Below are 18,125 nucleotides of genomic sequence, written 5' to 3' on the forward strand. Positions count from 1 at the left end.
AGTACTGTATATGGTGCTGAGAATAAATGTCCAAATAAGTGTTCTCGACTTTTTTTTATTTATTATCCGTGTCACATTTTTTATAAAGGTTAGTACCAATAACAACATGTTTCATTTAACATATTGATATATATCACAATAATGATGTATTTTATTATCTCTCATGTAATTTACAAACTTAAAAATGGGAGGTGAAAGGGCCTCATAAGTGGAATAGCCTAGGGCCTCTTTTCATCTAAATCCGGCCCTGACCACAGTACTAGGTATAACAGCAATAGCATTTCAGTACTATGCATTGGAGCAAAGGTAGTTGCAATCGGTATAATGACAAAGGTTTAAGGTGAGTGTCATAACTACAATGCCATTAATAAGGGGCTTGGCTAGGGGTGTGAAGGCTGCCTCTCTCCATGTTCTTTAGTAAGTATGATCAGTAAACATTGTGATCTTTGAAGTTTACCTAGTGGCATAGTAAGGGGGGGCGAGAGGCACATCCTGTAGGCAGTCAGCCACCGCCAGCGCCTCTCCTCTCTGCACGCCTTAATTTGCAGCACCCTCACCCCCTCTGGCGGCTCAGGGTCCCATCTGGAGGGTCTCGGCGCATGCGCAGATGTTGACACGATGACGTCACTCCAATATCTGCGCACTTCCGGGTGCCCTCGAGCCTCGGCCACCGGTTTAGTGTGCCGCAGCTCACAAAATTTGGGAGACACTGGCGTAAAGTAGCAAACAAAGTTGCTTTTTTAACAATTTTATTCTAAGAGGGTTCCAGAAATTTTGATAAATCTAAACCATCAAGAGAATTCAAATGATCAAATCCCTCCTCAGGTACCTCGTAGTAGAGAATGGCACGGGGACAAATTTTTCCCCGTCCCTACGGGAACTCATTTTCCTGTCCCGTTCCCGCGAGTTCTTTTCCTGTCCCCGCCACACCCTTGCAAACTCTGTCCTCATCTGCATAAGCCTCAAACACTTTAGAATCCTAAGTAGCAACATTCTAGAACTCAGATTGTGATGTCATAATGCCTCATTCCATCAATGCCTAAGCTCCGTCCTCACCTGTACAAGCCTCAAACACTTTCAAATCCTAAGTAGCAACATTCTAGAGCTCAGATTGTGATGTCATAATGCCTCATTCCACCAATGCCTAAGCTCCGTCCTCATCTGCACAAGCCTTAATCACTTTAAAATCATAAGTATTCAAGGCTTGTGTGGTTAAAGCAGAGCTTACAGGAATGGGGCAGGGCCAGCGACAAAACGCACGGGGATGGGGAAAAATTTGACCCTGTGTCATTCTCTGCCTTGTAGTCCATATCTGACTATTTGGCTTAAAGAGAATTTTATCTCCTGGAGAACTGAAAATGCTATAGTCAACTCAAGTATGGCAGGCCAGTGCTTCATGCCACAGATATCAGTGCATCAGAGAGTTATTGATGCAAACATCAAGTGAGGTAGAATAATGACCTTGATAAAATAACACTGTACATTTGCACTGGCTCCCAATGAAAGCTGGGGTATAATTCAAACTTTGTATAGGACATTTAAAATTATATACAGGATTGCACCACCTTACTTGATAGAGCTCTTACAATTCTCAGCAGGAGACAACAAACAGTGGTATAGTGAGGGAGGCATGAAGTGGACCATCCCGGGTGCTGGCACCTTTCCTCCTCTCTGCCCGCCCACCAGCCTAGTCAAATGATTGCCAGCAGTGAGCATCTCTTTAATAACCTGCTGCTCGCGCCAGCCTCAGCCTTCCCTCTGACATCACTTCCTGGGTCGCAGGACCAGGAAGTGATGTCAGAGAGACAGCTAAAGCCGGCGTGAGCAGGAGGTTATAGATGTTGCCCGCTGCTGGCGATCATTTGAAAAGGTAATCTGGGGGGAGGGGGGGTCGTGCATGGCAGGGAAGGAATGCGGAGGAGGGGAGGCAGTGGTGGGTTGTTGTCGCTAGGCACCATTTCCCCAGGCGCCTCCTTCCCTCTCTCCACCGCTGACAACAGATACAATTTTGGAATCTGATGAAATTAAGCTTTCTGGCATAAGAACAGTGAACCAGACCAGTGGTCCATCATGCCCAGCAGTCCGCTCAGCGTCCTAACTGAGACTAGCCCTACCAGCGCCCGTTCTTGTTCAGCAGGAACTTGTCTAACTTTGTCTTGAATCCCTGGAGGGTGTTTTCCCCTATGACAGACTCTGGAAGAGCGTTCCAGTTTTCTACCACTCTCTGGGTGAAGAAGAACTTCCTTACGTTCGTACGAAATTATTTCTTAAATATTTGCTACATCATTATTTTCCTATCAGGTTTTGGAATTCTCTTTCTTTATCAGTGAGACAGTTAAATAATTACCAGCTCTTCAGAAAATCAGTTGACTGCCTTATTTTAGGAGCATCTCTAGAACAAATATTGATTTTATTTTACAGTATTAAATGTCATAACTCCGAAAATTTTGCTTATTATGCTTTTCTTGTAATTCCTGTTGTGTTCCAGTTTTTTAAATCATTATCTGAATTGAGCTGAATAGGTAATTGTGGACTATAACAGTGAGACGTTATGTTGATGTACGTGTAGAAGAAGCTTCGACAGCACAGGGTGACCGAACTGGCTCAGTCCTTTCTGAAGTCTCACAACATGTGGATGGAGCTCATGGACTGTCAGGTCAGTGGTGTAGTAAAAAGGGGGGGCGGGGAGGGCGGTCCACCCCGGCGGCCATCTTGTATCAGCGCCTAGGAAGTGACATCAGAGGAAGAGCCGACGCAGGCACAACAGCAGCTTGGGGGGTTTCTGCTCGTGCCAGGAACATTACAGAGGTATGGGGGAAGGGAAGCAGTGCCACACGCGGCAAAAAGGGGGTAGGGAAGGAGCATATGGAGGTGAGGGATGGATAAGAGGGCGGGAGAGGGGCGGCACTGCTTCGGATGCCTTTCACCGTTGTTATGCCACTGGTCAGGGTAGAAGACATTTGGCATCAGCATTTATTTGCAAAAATATGTGAATCCCATGTTGTCTGCATGTCATTTTTGAATGAAAACGAACTGAGCAAACCCCCACAATTCTATAGATGGCACTTTGCACATGCCCAATCCAATAAACTGTGCTGGTAGGCACCCTACCAGTGTCTAAATTAAATCCAAAACGCCATTTAAAAATGGACTTAAGAGAAATTACAGGGTGCCTACCGACGCCTAAGAAACCCCCCGGAATCATGCCTCCAGAGGCGCCTCCAGATGCCTAATGCCAATGAAGGCATGGCTAATGTCGGAAGTGGCATTAGGTGCTGGTAGTCACCTCCGGAGGTGCGGTTCCCGTCAAAGGTAGGCACCGGAAATATAGGCCTTGAAAATCCTGGCCTACGTTTCCGGTGCCTACCTTTGCCAGAGGTGTGACTGTCCAAACGGGGCTGTCGCATGATTGGCACGCAATTGGTAGCCGCTTTCAAGGCGCCATTTAGAGAATCCAGGCTTAAGTGCGCACAACTTAATTGAATAATGAGACGATTAGCGCTGACAATTGGCTTCTTAAAAAGCAATTATTAGCATTAATTGATTTTAATAGAAATTATTGCACCTAAAATTTACATGAGGTGTCAAAACGCAGTGATATCAGGGGTGTTCCTCAAAGTTATGCACATAATTATAGAATAAGCGGCCTCCATGCCTAACTTTAGGCATGAAATTTTGCACCATGTTTGCACCAATGGAAATGGTTATGCTCAAAGTTAGGCATGGTTCCCACTTTTCTATAAATGGAGCTGTTTATAGAATAGCACGTAGGTGTGGTTTTTTTTTTTAATACTGTGTTCCCAGGGGAGTGAAGAATGGATTTACATTAATTTATTTAGCTACTCAAGCATTTTCCCCTGTCTGTCCTGGCAGGTTCACAATCTATCTCTAATGTACCTGGGGCAAGGGGGGGGGGGGGGGGAAGGGATTGGATGACGTGCCCAGGGTCACAAGGAGCAGTGAAGGTTTGAACCCATAACCTCAAGGTGCTAAGACTGTAGCTTTAACCATTGCACCACACTCTCCCTGTTCTTATCTTGCTTGGTTTGAGAACCTATCAGCGGCCCCTCCTATTGTGATGTCATAATGCCTCATTCCACCAGTGCCTAAGAGCCAACCTCATCGGTGATGTCACAATGGCTTGGTTTCCCTATACTTGTGCCCATTTATTAGATGCATTTGCCTCACTGAAATTTAAAGTGTCAAGAAAAGTGTGGAATAACTGTCGGACAGACGCCAGAGGGTGGTGGTTAATGGAAGTCGCTCGAAGGAAGGAAAGGTGACTAGTGGAGTCCCTCAGGGTTCGGTGCTGGGGCCAATCCTGTTCAATATGTATGTAAGTGACATTGCTGAAGGGTTAGAAGGAAAAGTGTGCCTTTTTGCAGATGATACCAAGATTTGTAACAGAGTAGACACCGAAGAGGGAGTGGAAAATATGAAAAAGGATCTGCAAAAGTTAGAGGAATGGTCTAATGCCTGGCAACTAAAATTCAATGCAAAGAAATGCAGAGTAATGCATTTGGGGATTAATAATAGGAAGGAACCGTATATGCTGGGAGGAGAGAAGCTGATATGCACGGACGGGGAGAGGGACCTTGGGGTGATAGTGTCCGAAGATCTAAAGGCGAAAAAACAGTGTGACAAGGCAGTGGCTGCTGCCAGAAGGATTCTGGGCTGTATAAAGAGAGGCGTAGTCAGTAGAAGGAAGAAGGTGTTGATGCCCCTGTACAGGTCATTGGTGAGGCCCCACTTGGAGTATTGTGTTCAGTTTTGGAGACCGTATCTGGCGAAAGACGTAAGAAGACTTGAGGCGGTCCAGAGGAGGGCGACAAAAATGATAGGAGGCTTGCGCCAGAAGACGTATGAGGAGAGACTGGAAGCCCTGAATATGTATACCCTAGAGGAAAGGAGAGACAGGGGAGATATGATTCAGACGTTCAAATACTTAAAGGGTATTAACGTAGAACAAAATCTTTTCCAGAGAAAGGAAAATGGTAAAACCAGAGGACATAATTTGAGGTTGAGGGGTGGTAGATTCAGGGGCAATGTTAGGAAATTCTACTTTACGGAGAGGGTGGTGGATGCCTGGAATGCGCTCCCGAGAGAGGTGGTGGAGAGTAAAACTGTGACTGAGTTCAAAGAAGCGTGGGATGAACACAGAAGATTTAGAATCAGAAAATAATATTAAAGATTGAACTAGGCCAGTTACTGGGCAGACTTGTATGGTCTGTGTCTGTGCATGGCCGTTTGGAGGAGGATGGGCAGGGGAGGGCTTCAATGGCTGGGAGGGTGTAGATGGGCTGGAGTAAGTCTTAACAGAGATTTCAGCAGTTGGAACCCAAGCACAGTACCGGGTAAAGCTTTGGATTCTTGCTCAGAAATAGCTAAGAAGAAAAAATTAAATTGAATCAGGTTGGGCAGACTGGATGGACCATTCGGGTCTTTATCTGCCGTCATCTACTATGTTACTATGTTATTTCATGACTCCACATCATATTTCTTTATTTGTTCAATTTTCTACACTGTTCTCCCAGAACAGTTTACATGATTTTATTCAGGTACTTAAGCATTTTTCCCTGTCTGTCCCGGTGGGCTCACAATCTCTCTAATGTACCTGGGGCAATGGGGGTGATTAAGTGACTTGCCCAGGGTCACAAGGAGAAGTGCCACACTTCCCCCTCCCCACACACTTTATACCTTTATAGCACGGATTTTTTAGGTGCACTATCTAAAATTCAATCCTTAATGTTTGTCATTGGCTATAATGTATGCTTTTTCAAGAAAGTGTATATTATTTGCAAAGGGGGCACCCTTTGTGCATGCACAAATCATTGTGACTGCTTGCACTGTACATGCTACTACTATTTATCATTTCTATAGCGCTGAAAGGTATATGCAGCACTGTACATTTAACATTCAATCAACAGTCCCTGCTCCAAAGAGCTTACAATCTGGATAGACAGACAGGACATCTCGGGGTTGGGAAGTTTCTAGCAGAAGGAATGATACAATGGGGGATAGGTATCTGACGGTGAGTGGAAGTTAAGAGCTGAAAGGAGCTTCAAAGAAGAGGGCTTTTTGCTTGGATTTGAATACTGCTAGAGACGGAGCATGATGTATTGATTCTGTTCCAGGCATACGGTGCTGCATGAAAAAAGGGACGGAGTCTGGAGTTGGCGATGAAGGAGGAGGGTACAGATAGGAGGAACTTACCTGATGAGCGGAGTTCATGCGGGGTGGGCGGGGGGGGAGCATAGGGGGAGATAAGTGAGGAGAGATATTGAGGAGCTACAGAGTGAATGCACTTGTAAGTCAGTAAGAGGTGTTTGGACTGTATTCATCAATGGATGGGAAGCCAATGAAGTAACATGAGGAGAGGGGTGATGTGAGTGTGGAGGTTCTCGTGGAATACGAGTCATGCAGCAGCATTTTGAACAGACTGAAGGGGAGAGAGATGGTTGAGCGGTGGTGATGAGAGTGTAGATAAGGGTTTTGGCAGTGAGCTCGGAGAGGTTGGATTTTGGTAATACCAGTGGTGCCTCGCATAACGAACGCCTCGCACAGCGAACGCTGCGCACAACGAACTTCATGCCTTGCTTCCTACAACGAACTTCGTTTCACACAACGAAGTCGCCCGAGCTGCATCCTTCCGCGCAGGCACTGCGCTTAACTGCCTTCTCTCCACCTGGCTCCCTGTGCAGTGGCGGACCGTCGGCTCGCAGGGGCCCGGCGCCTACTGCTGATGCGTTGGGGGGGGGGGCGGAGCTACTCTCGCCGCTTCCCCGATGCTAGAAAAAAAAAATGAACAGTTAAGTCCCAGTTTTTGCCGCTGAGACTCTGCCCTCTCTCACTGTAAAATTAGACTCTACTTAGTCTGTCTTTAAATTTAAAAAATGTGTGTTGTTTTAAAAAACAATTATGTTTTTAGATGTATCTAAATAAAAATAATAACCAAAAATTTATCTTTTTTTATGTCATCTTAGCATATTTTATGCTACAGAACGAATTATTTTTTTTAACATGTATTGTTATGGGAAAACGCGTTTCACATAACGAACTTTTCGCATAACAAACTTGCTCCTGGAACCAATTAAGTTCGTTGTGTGAGGCACCACTGTATTATAGAGCAGGGAGTGACAGGTTTTAGCGGTTTGCTGGATCTGTGCAGAGAAGGAAAGAGAGGAGTCAAAGATTGCTTAGAGGTTGCAAGCTGACAAGACATGGAGGATGAGTGTTATTTACAGAAATAGGGAATGGCAGGAGGAGAGAGGTGGGTTTGCACAGTGTCCTCTCTTCCAAGAGAATGTACACTCCATGGCTTTGCTCCTGTGATGAAAATATGTCCAAGAGAAAACGAATAAAACAGATATTCCCAGAAAAAGCACAGGAAATGATATGAAATGAACATTTTCTGGCTGTCCATCCCTAAAAGACATTCCAAGAAAAACAGCCTCAGACTACAGAATGACACGGAGACAATTTTTTCTCCATCCCCGCGGGAACTCATTTTCCCGTTACATCCCCGCAAGTTATTTTCCCATCCCTGCGCTGTTCCTGCAAGCTCCGTCCTCATCTGCACAAGCCTCAAACACTTTAGAATCATAAGTAGAAACATTCTAGAGCTCAGACTGTGATGTCATAATGCCTCATTCCAACAATGCCTAAGCTCCGTCCTCATCTGCGCAAGCCTCAAACCCTTTACAATCATAAGTACAGTAGCAACATTCTAGAGCTCAGATTGTGATGTCATAATGCCTCATTCCTCCAACGCCTAAGCTCTGTCCTCATCCGCGCAAGCCTCAAACACTTTAAAACCATGAGTAGCAACATTCTAGAGCTCAGATTGTGATGTCATAATGCCTCATTCCACCAATGCCTAAGCTCCGACCTCATCTGCACAAGCCTCAAACACTTTAAAATCATAAGTAGCAACATTCCAGAGCTCAAATTGCGATGTCATAATGCCTCATTCAACCAATGCCTAAGCTCCGTCCTCATCTGCGCAAGTCTCAAACCCTTTAAAATCATAAGTGTTCGATGCTTGTGCGGTTAAGGCAGAGCTTACAGGAAAGGGGCAGGGCCAGCGACAAAACTCGCGGGGACGAGATGGGGAAATTGAGTTCCTGCGGAGACGGGGGCAAATTTGCCCATGCCATTTTCTACCTCAGACCAATCCGTATAAATAGGATATGTTTCAAATGAACACCCCTTTCCTTTGAGTTTCCATTTCATTTAGAAGTGGGATTGGGCTTTAGTATCATAGAATTTTCATCTATTTTCTGTCTGCATCAACCTCCCTTCCTTCCCCCCCCCCCCACCCACTCCCCACACATACATTTCAGTTCACTCATTACAGCAGGATTCATCACATCAACCACTAAGGCGTCTCCTGGAATTCTGTAATCATTACCCTTAATCCAACCAGAATGTAACACCACCGCGCAACAATATGACTTTACATCTGAATGGAGTGAACAAGGTTTCTGCATCATCCCCAGCCATGTCAGACCCAGGGAGCAGAAAACATGAGCCAGGAATGGAACCCAGGTTCTTCTGCATGGCAGGGGGTCACATTGCCTGTCAGAGGATTGGACCATTCAAGGCTGTTATGGAATTTGCACCAAGACTTTGAACACTCCAACTCATCTTTATAGTTCTCAAAGGTATCTGCGTCTCGCTTTGGCTTCGTTATAGGAGAGACTTGTCCTGGTAACACTATGCCCTGCCATAACCTGTCATTATTGAGAAGAGTTGCAGGTCTTCAATTATAAATTTTGGGATATGGTCAGAATCCAAAGTGTTTGTGTTCATGGCACATATCGCAGTAGGACTGATTCACACTGACACTTGTTCTATTTAAACTATGATTCTGTTCTATGCGTGCAAGCTTCAGACTCCATATACACCCCATAGGTACTTGCACACGTATGGAACTCCTATCGCGTACCTCCATGAAGAAAACAGCCCAGATCCTGCTCCAGAATCGGGACTCCGTCAGGGCATGGTGACTAGCCATGTGACTTCCTTTCACTGTAATGGCACTGTGAGCAACCCCCTGGATGAAAATCCCAAAACAGAAGAGTAGGAGGTTGTCTGACTGCAGCAAGAAGAACCCTGCAAAGGAAAGAAAAGCCGTGGCAGGCACTTTGAGTTTGTTCATCTTCATGGATAATATTTCTTTGCATCTGTTGAAAAGTTCTCAGCCCAACCAAGAAGAGAATGATTGGTGTCAGGTCAAAAACGCGCCGGGACAAAGGCACGCGCAGACAATTGAGCGCAGCAGAAAATTACTGTTTTTAGGGCTCCAACGGGGGGGGGGGGAACCCCCCCCACTTTACTTAATAGAGATTGCGCCGCATTGTGGGGGCGTTGTGGGGGCGTTGTGGGGGGTTTGGGGGGTTGTAACCCCCCACATTTTACTGAAAACTTCACTTTTTCCCTGTTTTTAGGGAAAAAGTTCAGTTTACAGTAAAATGGGGAGGGTTACAACCCCCCAAACCCTCCCCAACGCCGGCGCGATCTCTATTAAGTAAACTGGGAGGGCTCCCCAACAAAAACCCCCGTCGGAGCCCCTAAAAACTGTAATTTTCTTTGGCGCGCGCCTCCGTCTTGCGCTCAGTTGTCGGCGCGTGCCTTTGTCTTTCGCGGGGTTGTCTACGAACCGAATGACTAAAGTAAACTAAAACTTAGCTTTGTATACCATCTCTTCAGCCAGAAAGGAGCTCGACTCGGTTAACAGTAACTAAAAAAATACTTAAAAAGTATCAATCGGAAAATATTAATATGACTGGGTTCCAAAGTGTTTGGCAAATAAAGTAGTTTTTAAAGATTTACGAAAAAGTTGAAAAGGGACCAGGACCCCTTAAAATAAGAGGAGATTTGTTCCATATTTGAGAAAATTTGAAAACCAAGGATTGACTGAAATTCTTGACTCCTTTGATTCCTTTCACTGAAGGAAGGGAGAGTTTGAATTGTTGGGTGCCTCTTGCATAGGAGAATCTATAAGCATTCCATAATAAAGAGACAAGAGGGATGAAGATACAATTCTTATCAGTTCATATCAAAAATGATTATTCCATACAACACCTCACGTTCATTGCGTTCATCCTCTTCAAACCTTTTATCAATTCCCTCATTGAAAATTATCGGCACAAGAAGAAATTATATATTTTCCGTTATGGCCCCTACACTATGGAACTCCATACCAAACTATATCAGAATTGAAAAAGACCTTCTATCTTTTAAGAAAATTTTAAAAACCTTTTTGTTTCAAGACGCCTTTGATACATAGCACGTCTCATATCAATCCCTTTACATTTAGTAAAGACTATCATATTATCCAATCCCCTTCATCCCCTATTGTGTTTTTCCTTTTATGTTAATTTCAACAGATAAAGAGATTGTAACTTTTCCCCCCTTTCCTACATATTCATATTTGTCTCTATCCCCACTGTTTAAATGTCAATTGTTTGTTTTACGATTAATTTGTATAATATATATGTGAGACCACCACCTGGCGGTTTTTAACTTCTACATCGCTTAGAAATATTGTATAAGCGATTCATCAAATGCTAATAAACTTGAAACTTGATACCATATAAAATTTTAAAAGTAATACATGCACGTTTAAAGTGAATCCTGACATGGATATGGTTGTGAAACAATGTTATAAACATAGAATTTCATTTCTGCAAATTGGCACTTAATGAAATAAGGTAACACTTTTCAGCTCCAGTGGCAAAATGGCGCTCAGAATTTAGGGAGTTGGTTGGTTGGGCTGATGACTTTTCAGCACTCCCTCGTATGCAATAAAAGTGAGCCAAGTATAGGACAATCAAGCCATTGTGACATCACTGATGAGGTTGGCTTTTATTGGTAGAATGAGGCATCATGACATCACAATCTCAGCTTTGGTTACCAGAAACGGAACGTTTTCACATTATGAGGGAATGCTGAAAAGTTCTCAATCCAACCAAGAAGAGAATGACATGGATATAGTTCAAGCAATGATCTGAATGAAACAATGTCAAAACGTGGAATTTTCTTTTGCAAATTGGCACTTAACGAAATAAGATAACACTCTTTCCAGCACCCCCTCGTATGAGGATCATTCTTACCTGTTTTTGGAACCTAGCCATCTTGAGAATTTTTTGTGTGATAACATAGTTAAGACAACCTAGGTTGCTTTTGAGACAAATCAGGTCAATACGGGATAAAATTTCAATGCCTTATTATTAAAATAGATTTCTCTTTATATTTCTTTGTACTAGTGCTAATCTGGTCTTCCCCAGATGTGGACCAGACACTCTTTATGTAAGATTTTTTTCTTTTTTTTATATTACCTATGTGCATTCTTATGATTTTTGTAATATTAAAACATTTTAATTAAAAAAAAAACTCCCAAGATCATAGAAGATGATTGAGCCATGATCAGAGGCTCAGTGCTGTGAACCATAGAGAAAGAATCTCCCCTCTCCTCCCCCTTCACCAGTTCCCTTCTCTTTAGCCTCAAGCATGTCAACTGCTTCCCTAACGGTATATATACTGGATCTGCACTATTTCCTATTTGTACAGCATCTTGTAGCTCTTGAAATATACAGCTCCATTATTCTTGTAACTTCTCCTGGAAATGACCAGAATTCTCTCTGTAATTATCCTGGAAATGTCCAGTTGTCTCTTTTGTAATCCGCCCAGAACTGCAAGGTTGAGGCGGAATAGAAATCAGTAATGTAATGCAATCTAGATTCAGTAAATGGCGCTTGGAATTCGATGCCCCCCAAAATCAGCACAGAATGGTATTCTATAAAGAGCATCCTGGGACGGGCACTCATTATGGAACAGCATGGAGTGCCAGGATCCAGGCTTCACTGTGGGTGTGAAAATTTACATCAACTGAAACCAGATGCAAATCCTGCCATGCAAGTTTGGCCACCAAACTTTCTATAGCACTGCACATATCTTAAGGGAACCCCCCGGTGACTTGCCAATGTCCCTTCCATTGTTGCACCCATTTAAGAGATCTGCATGGAAATACTTAGGGGGAAATTCTCTAAACGGCACCGAAACTTAAACGCTGGTACCAGGAACATAAGAATAGCCTCACTGGTTCAGACCAATGATCCATCAAGCCCAGTAGCCCGTTCTCATGGTGGCCAATTCAGGTTACTACTAGTTCCTGGCCAGAATCCAAAGAGTAGCAACATTCCAAGCAGAGGCTTCGCCGAAGTCTTAATAACAGACTATGGACTTTTCCTCCAGGAATTTGTCCAAACCTCTCTTAAAACCAGCTATGCTATCCACTTTTACTACAACCTCTGGCAACGCGTTCCAGAGCTTAACTATTCTCTGAGTAAAAAAATATTTCCTCCTATTGGTTTTAAAAGTATTTCCCTGCAGTTTCATCGAGTGTCCCCTGGTCTATGTAATTTTTGATGGAGTGAAAAATCGATCCACTTGTACCCATTCTACTCCACTCAGAATTTTGTAGACTTCATTCATATCTCCCCTCAGCCTTCTCTTATCCAAGCTGAAGAGCCCTAACCCTACCTGTGCCTAAGTTAATTGAGAAATGTTGCTTAAAATGGCAAAACAACATTAAAGTTAAAGCGCCTAATGGGACCTATATAAAAGGCACCAAAATCACGCCTATAAAGGCATTTTATGGTGCTTGACCCCAGTATGAGCATTGCTAATGCCGGAAGTCGCATTAGGCGCCATAAAGCCTATGCAGGCATGATTCACGACAAAGATAGGTGCCAGAAATTAGAGAATGACATGGGGAAAAAATTTGTCCCCATTTCTGTGAGCTCGTCCCTGTCCTTCCCCGCAACCCGGTCCCCATCCCCGTCACGTCTCCGCTAGCTCGGTCCCCGTCCCCACCCCGCAAACCATCTGATCCCATCCACACAAGCCTCAAATAGTTTTATACTGAACTTATTTTCTTAAAGTATAAAAAGAAACAATATTCTGTACAATTGTCATTTTATAAAACAAAGTTCTGGCTTTTGAACTAGAGAAAGAAATGTTCAGCTGGCAGGGCTTTGTTTATAAATTTTTATCAACACAACTAATATACTACTTTATCCTAAAGCAAAAAAAAAGAAAAGAAATAGAAATGTTTTTTTCTACCTTTGTTGTCTGGTTTCTGCTTTCTTCATCTTCTCATTCAATTCTTTCCATCCACTGTCTGCCTTCTCTCTGCCTCTCCCTTCCATCTGTCTCCTCCCCCCCCAATTGGTCTAGTACTCATCTTCTTCCCTCCGCTCCCCCCATAGTCTGGCATCTCTGTCTTCTTCCCTTCCAGCATCTTGTCCCCACTCTCTCGTCCCCATTTCCCTTCAGCTTCTGTTCCTTTCCACTCCCTACCCTCTTTCCACCCCCCTTCAGCCACCCTTGCACGGTCCGAGCATCTCCCTCCCTTCCTTACCCTTACCTTCATGGCGCATTTTAATTTAATTTGTACAAGCAGCCGGACTCTTGAAGTCACGTGCATCTGCGGAAGCTTCTCCTCTGATGTAACTTCTGGTTGTGTCAGAGGAGAAACGTCCGCAGACGCACACGATTTCAAGGCTCCTGCTGCTTGTACAAATTAAATTAAAATGTGTCATGAATGTAAGGGGAAGGGAGGGAGGGAAAAAGATAGATGCAGTGGCAGTGGCAACCGGTAGGTAGGTAGGAAGGAGGGATGTGGCTGCGCGCGATCCATGAGTGCACGCATTCCCTCCCTTAACTGCGGAGACAGGGCAGGGCAGTAGATGGCCTTGTCCCTGTACCCATGGTGAACACTTTTTTCCCCCCACCATTTCAGCGGGTTGCCTGTGGCTAGCCGCGGGCAACAGCCACCGTGTCACTCTCTACCGGAAATGTAAGCCTAGAAAACCCTGGCCTACATTTCCAGCAACTTATCTTTCTCAGAGGTGTGATTCTCTCTACAGCGCCGTCACATGAAAGGCATGTGATCAGTGGCTGCTTTTTAGGCGTTCACCGATAGCACTGTGTAGAGAATCCAGGCCTTAGACACTAGTCTATACACGGGTGTGTAAGTGTGCTTTTGAGTGGATCTGCTGTTTCTGCCCTGTTACGTCACCTTGCATGCATTAGAACGCTTCTCCGTGCTGAGTAACGCTGAACATCAGACACCACATATGGAATCCTAAAGAGCTTACAATCTACGTGGACACCAGAGGCAATGGAGGATTTTGTATCTAGGTAATTTATCACATTTGACTATCTGTAAGGTCTGTATATACCACGAGTTTTATATCGGTGTCCATATTTGCATATAACTATTTAGGTGCGCTAGCCAATTTAGCATGCGCTAAACGCTAACGCATCCGATATATTCTAAGGACGCATTAGCATTTAACACGTGATAGGACAGAGTACGGTATTAGGGTTTAAGAAGGGATTGGACAATTTTCTGAAGGAAAAGGGGATAGAGGGGTAAAGGTAGAAGGGTCCTGGACCTGTTGGACCGCCGCGCGAGTGGACTGCTGGGCACGATGGACCTCTGGTCTGACCCAGCAGAGGCACTTCTTACGTTAAATCGGCTGGTGCGCCTTAGTAAAAGGACCCCTTAATAAGTTGTATACTGCTTTAAGCAATATTCTTTCATAAAGGTGGGTAATACATTAGAATATAGTCAATAAATAATGTTGGCTTACGAGGAGGAAAGGATTATGTATTGATTTGATTTGATATGATTTCTATTCTGTCCTCCCAGTAGCTCAGACCGGGCTACAAGTTAACATTCACAGTGGATCACATTGGACTGTACAAATGACAATACCGTAACTTAACCACAAGTTTGGAAGAGCAGTAACTTGAAGACAGCTTGGAGGGGTGGTATTTAAGGGGATTACATTGGAGAGAACAATTGACAATGTAGTAACTTAAGCACAAGCTTGGAAGAGCGGCGACTTATGGTCTGCTTGGGAGGGGGTATTCAAAGGGAATTACGGGGGGGGGGGGCGGAACAGAGAATTGGACCTTGGTTGTTGGTAGGAGAGGGATCAAAGAGATGGATTGCGGCAGGTCATGTGAACTAATTCCAACAGTATAATCGGTAAATGATGCTGCCGGAGCCTCTCCTTCCTTTCTTCCCTAAAACACATTCCCCACCCCCAAGCCAAACACATAACTCTTTCCTCCCTGCTACAAATGGGTCTGCCAGGTCTGGACTTCTGCGTGAACACAGTTACCCTTCATACCTGCAGCAAAGAAGGTGAGCGCCAGGGCGAGCAAAACTCCATCGATCCCGTGTCTCTCCCACCAGCTGCTGCCCTTCACCACTTTCTGGACCAGCGCGGACAGCTCTCGCATCAGGGACTCTTCCTCTTCAGCCTGTCCTTGCTTGACTTCCTTCGGAGCAAAGCTCTTAGGGAGGCAGGAGCCTTCCTCCTTTCCAAGGCCATCGTCTTCTCCCTCCAAAGTGGCGGGATGCTCTGTGGCACGCCGTCCCGATCCAGTAGAGTCTTCCTCCTCGGGCGGTGCTCCCCGGTTCCCTTTTCTCCATCTCAACGACAATTGCTGTGGATCAGCAGGTGACAGCTCCAGCCCGAGATCCCGTCTTCTTCCGAGGATGCTACTTTCCTTTCCAGCCGCCTCCGCATCTACCCCGTCCCGGATCCAGAGGGGATGCTGAGCTGGCTTCTCCTCCGCTCCCCTCTGCTCTTTGACCTTCTCTGTTCCAGTCTCTGTCAGTTTGTTTGCAGAGGGAACAGCCTGTGCCGACTCCATCCTCCCAGGACACTGCTGAATCATGCAAGGTCCCAGCCTCGGTCTGCGAACTTGCTTCAATGTATCAAAGGAGCTATCTGGGGGAAAGGCTGACAAAGCAGACCGAGGCAGGGCTGGTGCTGGGTAAAATGCAGACCTCATCAGGCAGTCGGCTCAGTAATGGACTCAGAATGTGAGTTCCAGTTTCTTAGTTTCAGCAATGAGAAACAGCCTCTGGAATGTGGCCCAGTCTCAGGCTCACCCTTTTTTTTTTTTTTTTTTTTTTGTATTCTTCCTAAAGCCTCCCTCCTTTTCTGGTTTCTCTCACCCAGTGTATCTCTTCCACCTTTTATCTCGGGCTCTGTTTCCCAGCGGTTTATTTTTTATTTTTTCACCTGTGCCTGGGATTTACAAATGATCAGGTGTCTTCTCCTCTGCAGAGAAAGTTGGGTGAATGAAGAAAAAAAAAAAAAGGTTTCAAAAATAAACTCAGAATTCTGCTGGAGGCAAAGGAGGACCTTGTATTTGTGTGTGCGTAGCAAGAGGAGAGAAAGGGTAGCTGGAGAGAAGAAAAGAGACATCTTAAGGCTAAGACAGAAACAGAAAACACAAGCAATGTTGAAATGAGACTTTAATCCCTAAATCTGCTCCATTACCCAATATCTAGCGCCAACAAACTTTGAAATAAGGCCAAAGGGTGCCCTATTTCTAGTTACCAGGTTACTGTAAATGAAAGCCCAATGGACCTGTCTGTATTTTTGAGGGGTTACATGGAGTATGAAAAACTCACAGACTCCCTACGAACAAGGTCAAGAAATGAATGAAGATGCGTCTGGAAATATGGATTTGACTGAATGTTAGATACTGTCTCCTTCAGGTAAAAAAAAAAAAAAAAGCGCATACACTGAAGGGATTTAGCTGAACTCAAGAGCCCCAGAGAAAGAGACGTCCCCTCTAAAAGAGCAGAAGTAACAAATGAAAAAGAGGATGCCCAGCGCCCAGGTCAAAGACTAAACCAGGCCACCAAAAGACGGGATTGCATATAAACAGGGCGTTTCTCTATGATATGGCATTTAAAATAATTAAAAGATACACCTTTAGATAATTACCAGGACAATGACTAAGATTGCCACATTTATGTCATCCAAATTAGTCACCACAGTATCTTTATATAGCAAAATTCTCTAATACTGTCTATAGTGCATAATTCATAATATCAATACAATACCATTCCATATTTTGACATATATACACATCTTCAGGGTCTTCAGAAGTGCCAGTATTAGCCAAGTGTTTTCAATGGCTAAAATGCTTTTTTGGCACTGGCCTCGTCATCAGACCCACTTAAATATATTTTTTGAATTTTTTAAAAAAGTTTTTTATACAGGGCTTTGTGCTCATTCAATAATTCTTAATTCTTTTATTATATATATAAGTTAAACTTATTTTATCTTTAAAGTTGCTCGTATCGGGAAAGGACCTGTTGCTTCAACATGTTCTTTTTCGAGAGAAGTTACAAGTTCGGGATGGTGCAATAAGCTACAAAGGGGGTGGGGAGGGGGGCTCTTCTTGATACAACCTATCGGCGAAACATGTTGAAGCAACAGGTCCCTTCCCAATATGAACAACTTTAAAGATAAGAACTCGACGGTACAGGACAGGAAAATGAGTTTCCGCAGGGGACGGGGAAAAATTTGTCACCGTGTCATTCTCTAATAGACAACCCACCCTGTCCTAGTTTGCTTTTTGTTCCTCCCACTTTCACTATGCTTAATAAAGGCTTTAGAGTAGAGGACTAGCCCTAATGGTTAGTGCAGTGGACTGGGAACCTGGGGAACTGGGAATGATTTCCACTGCAGCTTCCTGTGACTCTGGAACCCAAAATAAAACTGCTAGGAGTCATCCTAGACAAAGATCTTACTTATCATGATCAGCTCTTTGACCACAAAATGCTTCTATAAACTTCGTCTTAGCCGCTCCACAGCCTCTGTTCTCGAAACTGCCTCTATTCAAACACTAATTCATTCTCTGATTATCTCTCACATCGATTAATGCAATTTTTTATATCACAGAATAACTCAAAAGGAAACCCGATAAACTACGGCGGATCCAAAATACCGCCATCAAACTTATCTACAAAGCAAGGAAATACGACCCCCGTCACCCTGCTACTTCGAGAAGCTCGTTGGTTACCAGTCCTCACACCGCACTACAAACAAAATACTTCTGCTCGTCTTCAAAATAAAACTTACCCGCTCCCCAGCTCTTCTCGACCAACATCTCATTCCCTCCACTCCATCGAGGGCCCTCAGATCCGCCGATCAGAACTTACTGACCGTTCCGACGATGAACGAACTCTACTGCACCGGAAACACCATCTTCCCTTCCACAGCCCCTGCCCTCTGGAA

General features: G+C 44.3%; 1 protein-coding gene across 1 annotated transcript in view; it reads right to left on the reverse strand.

Annotated features, from left to right (window-relative positions):
* FADS6 (fatty acid desaturase 6) overlaps positions 1–15,738 on the reverse strand; it is a 36,785-nt gene extending 21,047 nt beyond the window's left edge. The window contains exons 1-2 of the mRNA XM_033960985.1: positions 15,210–15,738; positions 8,948–9,114 (exon numbers count right to left, since the gene is read on the reverse strand). Of these exons, the coding sequence (XP_033816876.1) occupies positions 8,948–9,114; positions 15,210–15,738 (696 nt within the window). The remainder of the gene's footprint in view (positions 1–8,947; positions 9,115–15,209) is intronic.
* Positions 15,739–18,125: the final 2,387 nt, after the last annotated feature.

The sequence above is a fragment of the Geotrypetes seraphini genome, chromosome 10 (genome assembly GCF_902459505.1).
Source record: "Geotrypetes seraphini chromosome 10, aGeoSer1.1, whole genome shotgun sequence".
Classification (NCBI taxonomy): domain Eukaryota; kingdom Metazoa; phylum Chordata; class Amphibia; order Gymnophiona; family Dermophiidae; genus Geotrypetes; species Geotrypetes seraphini.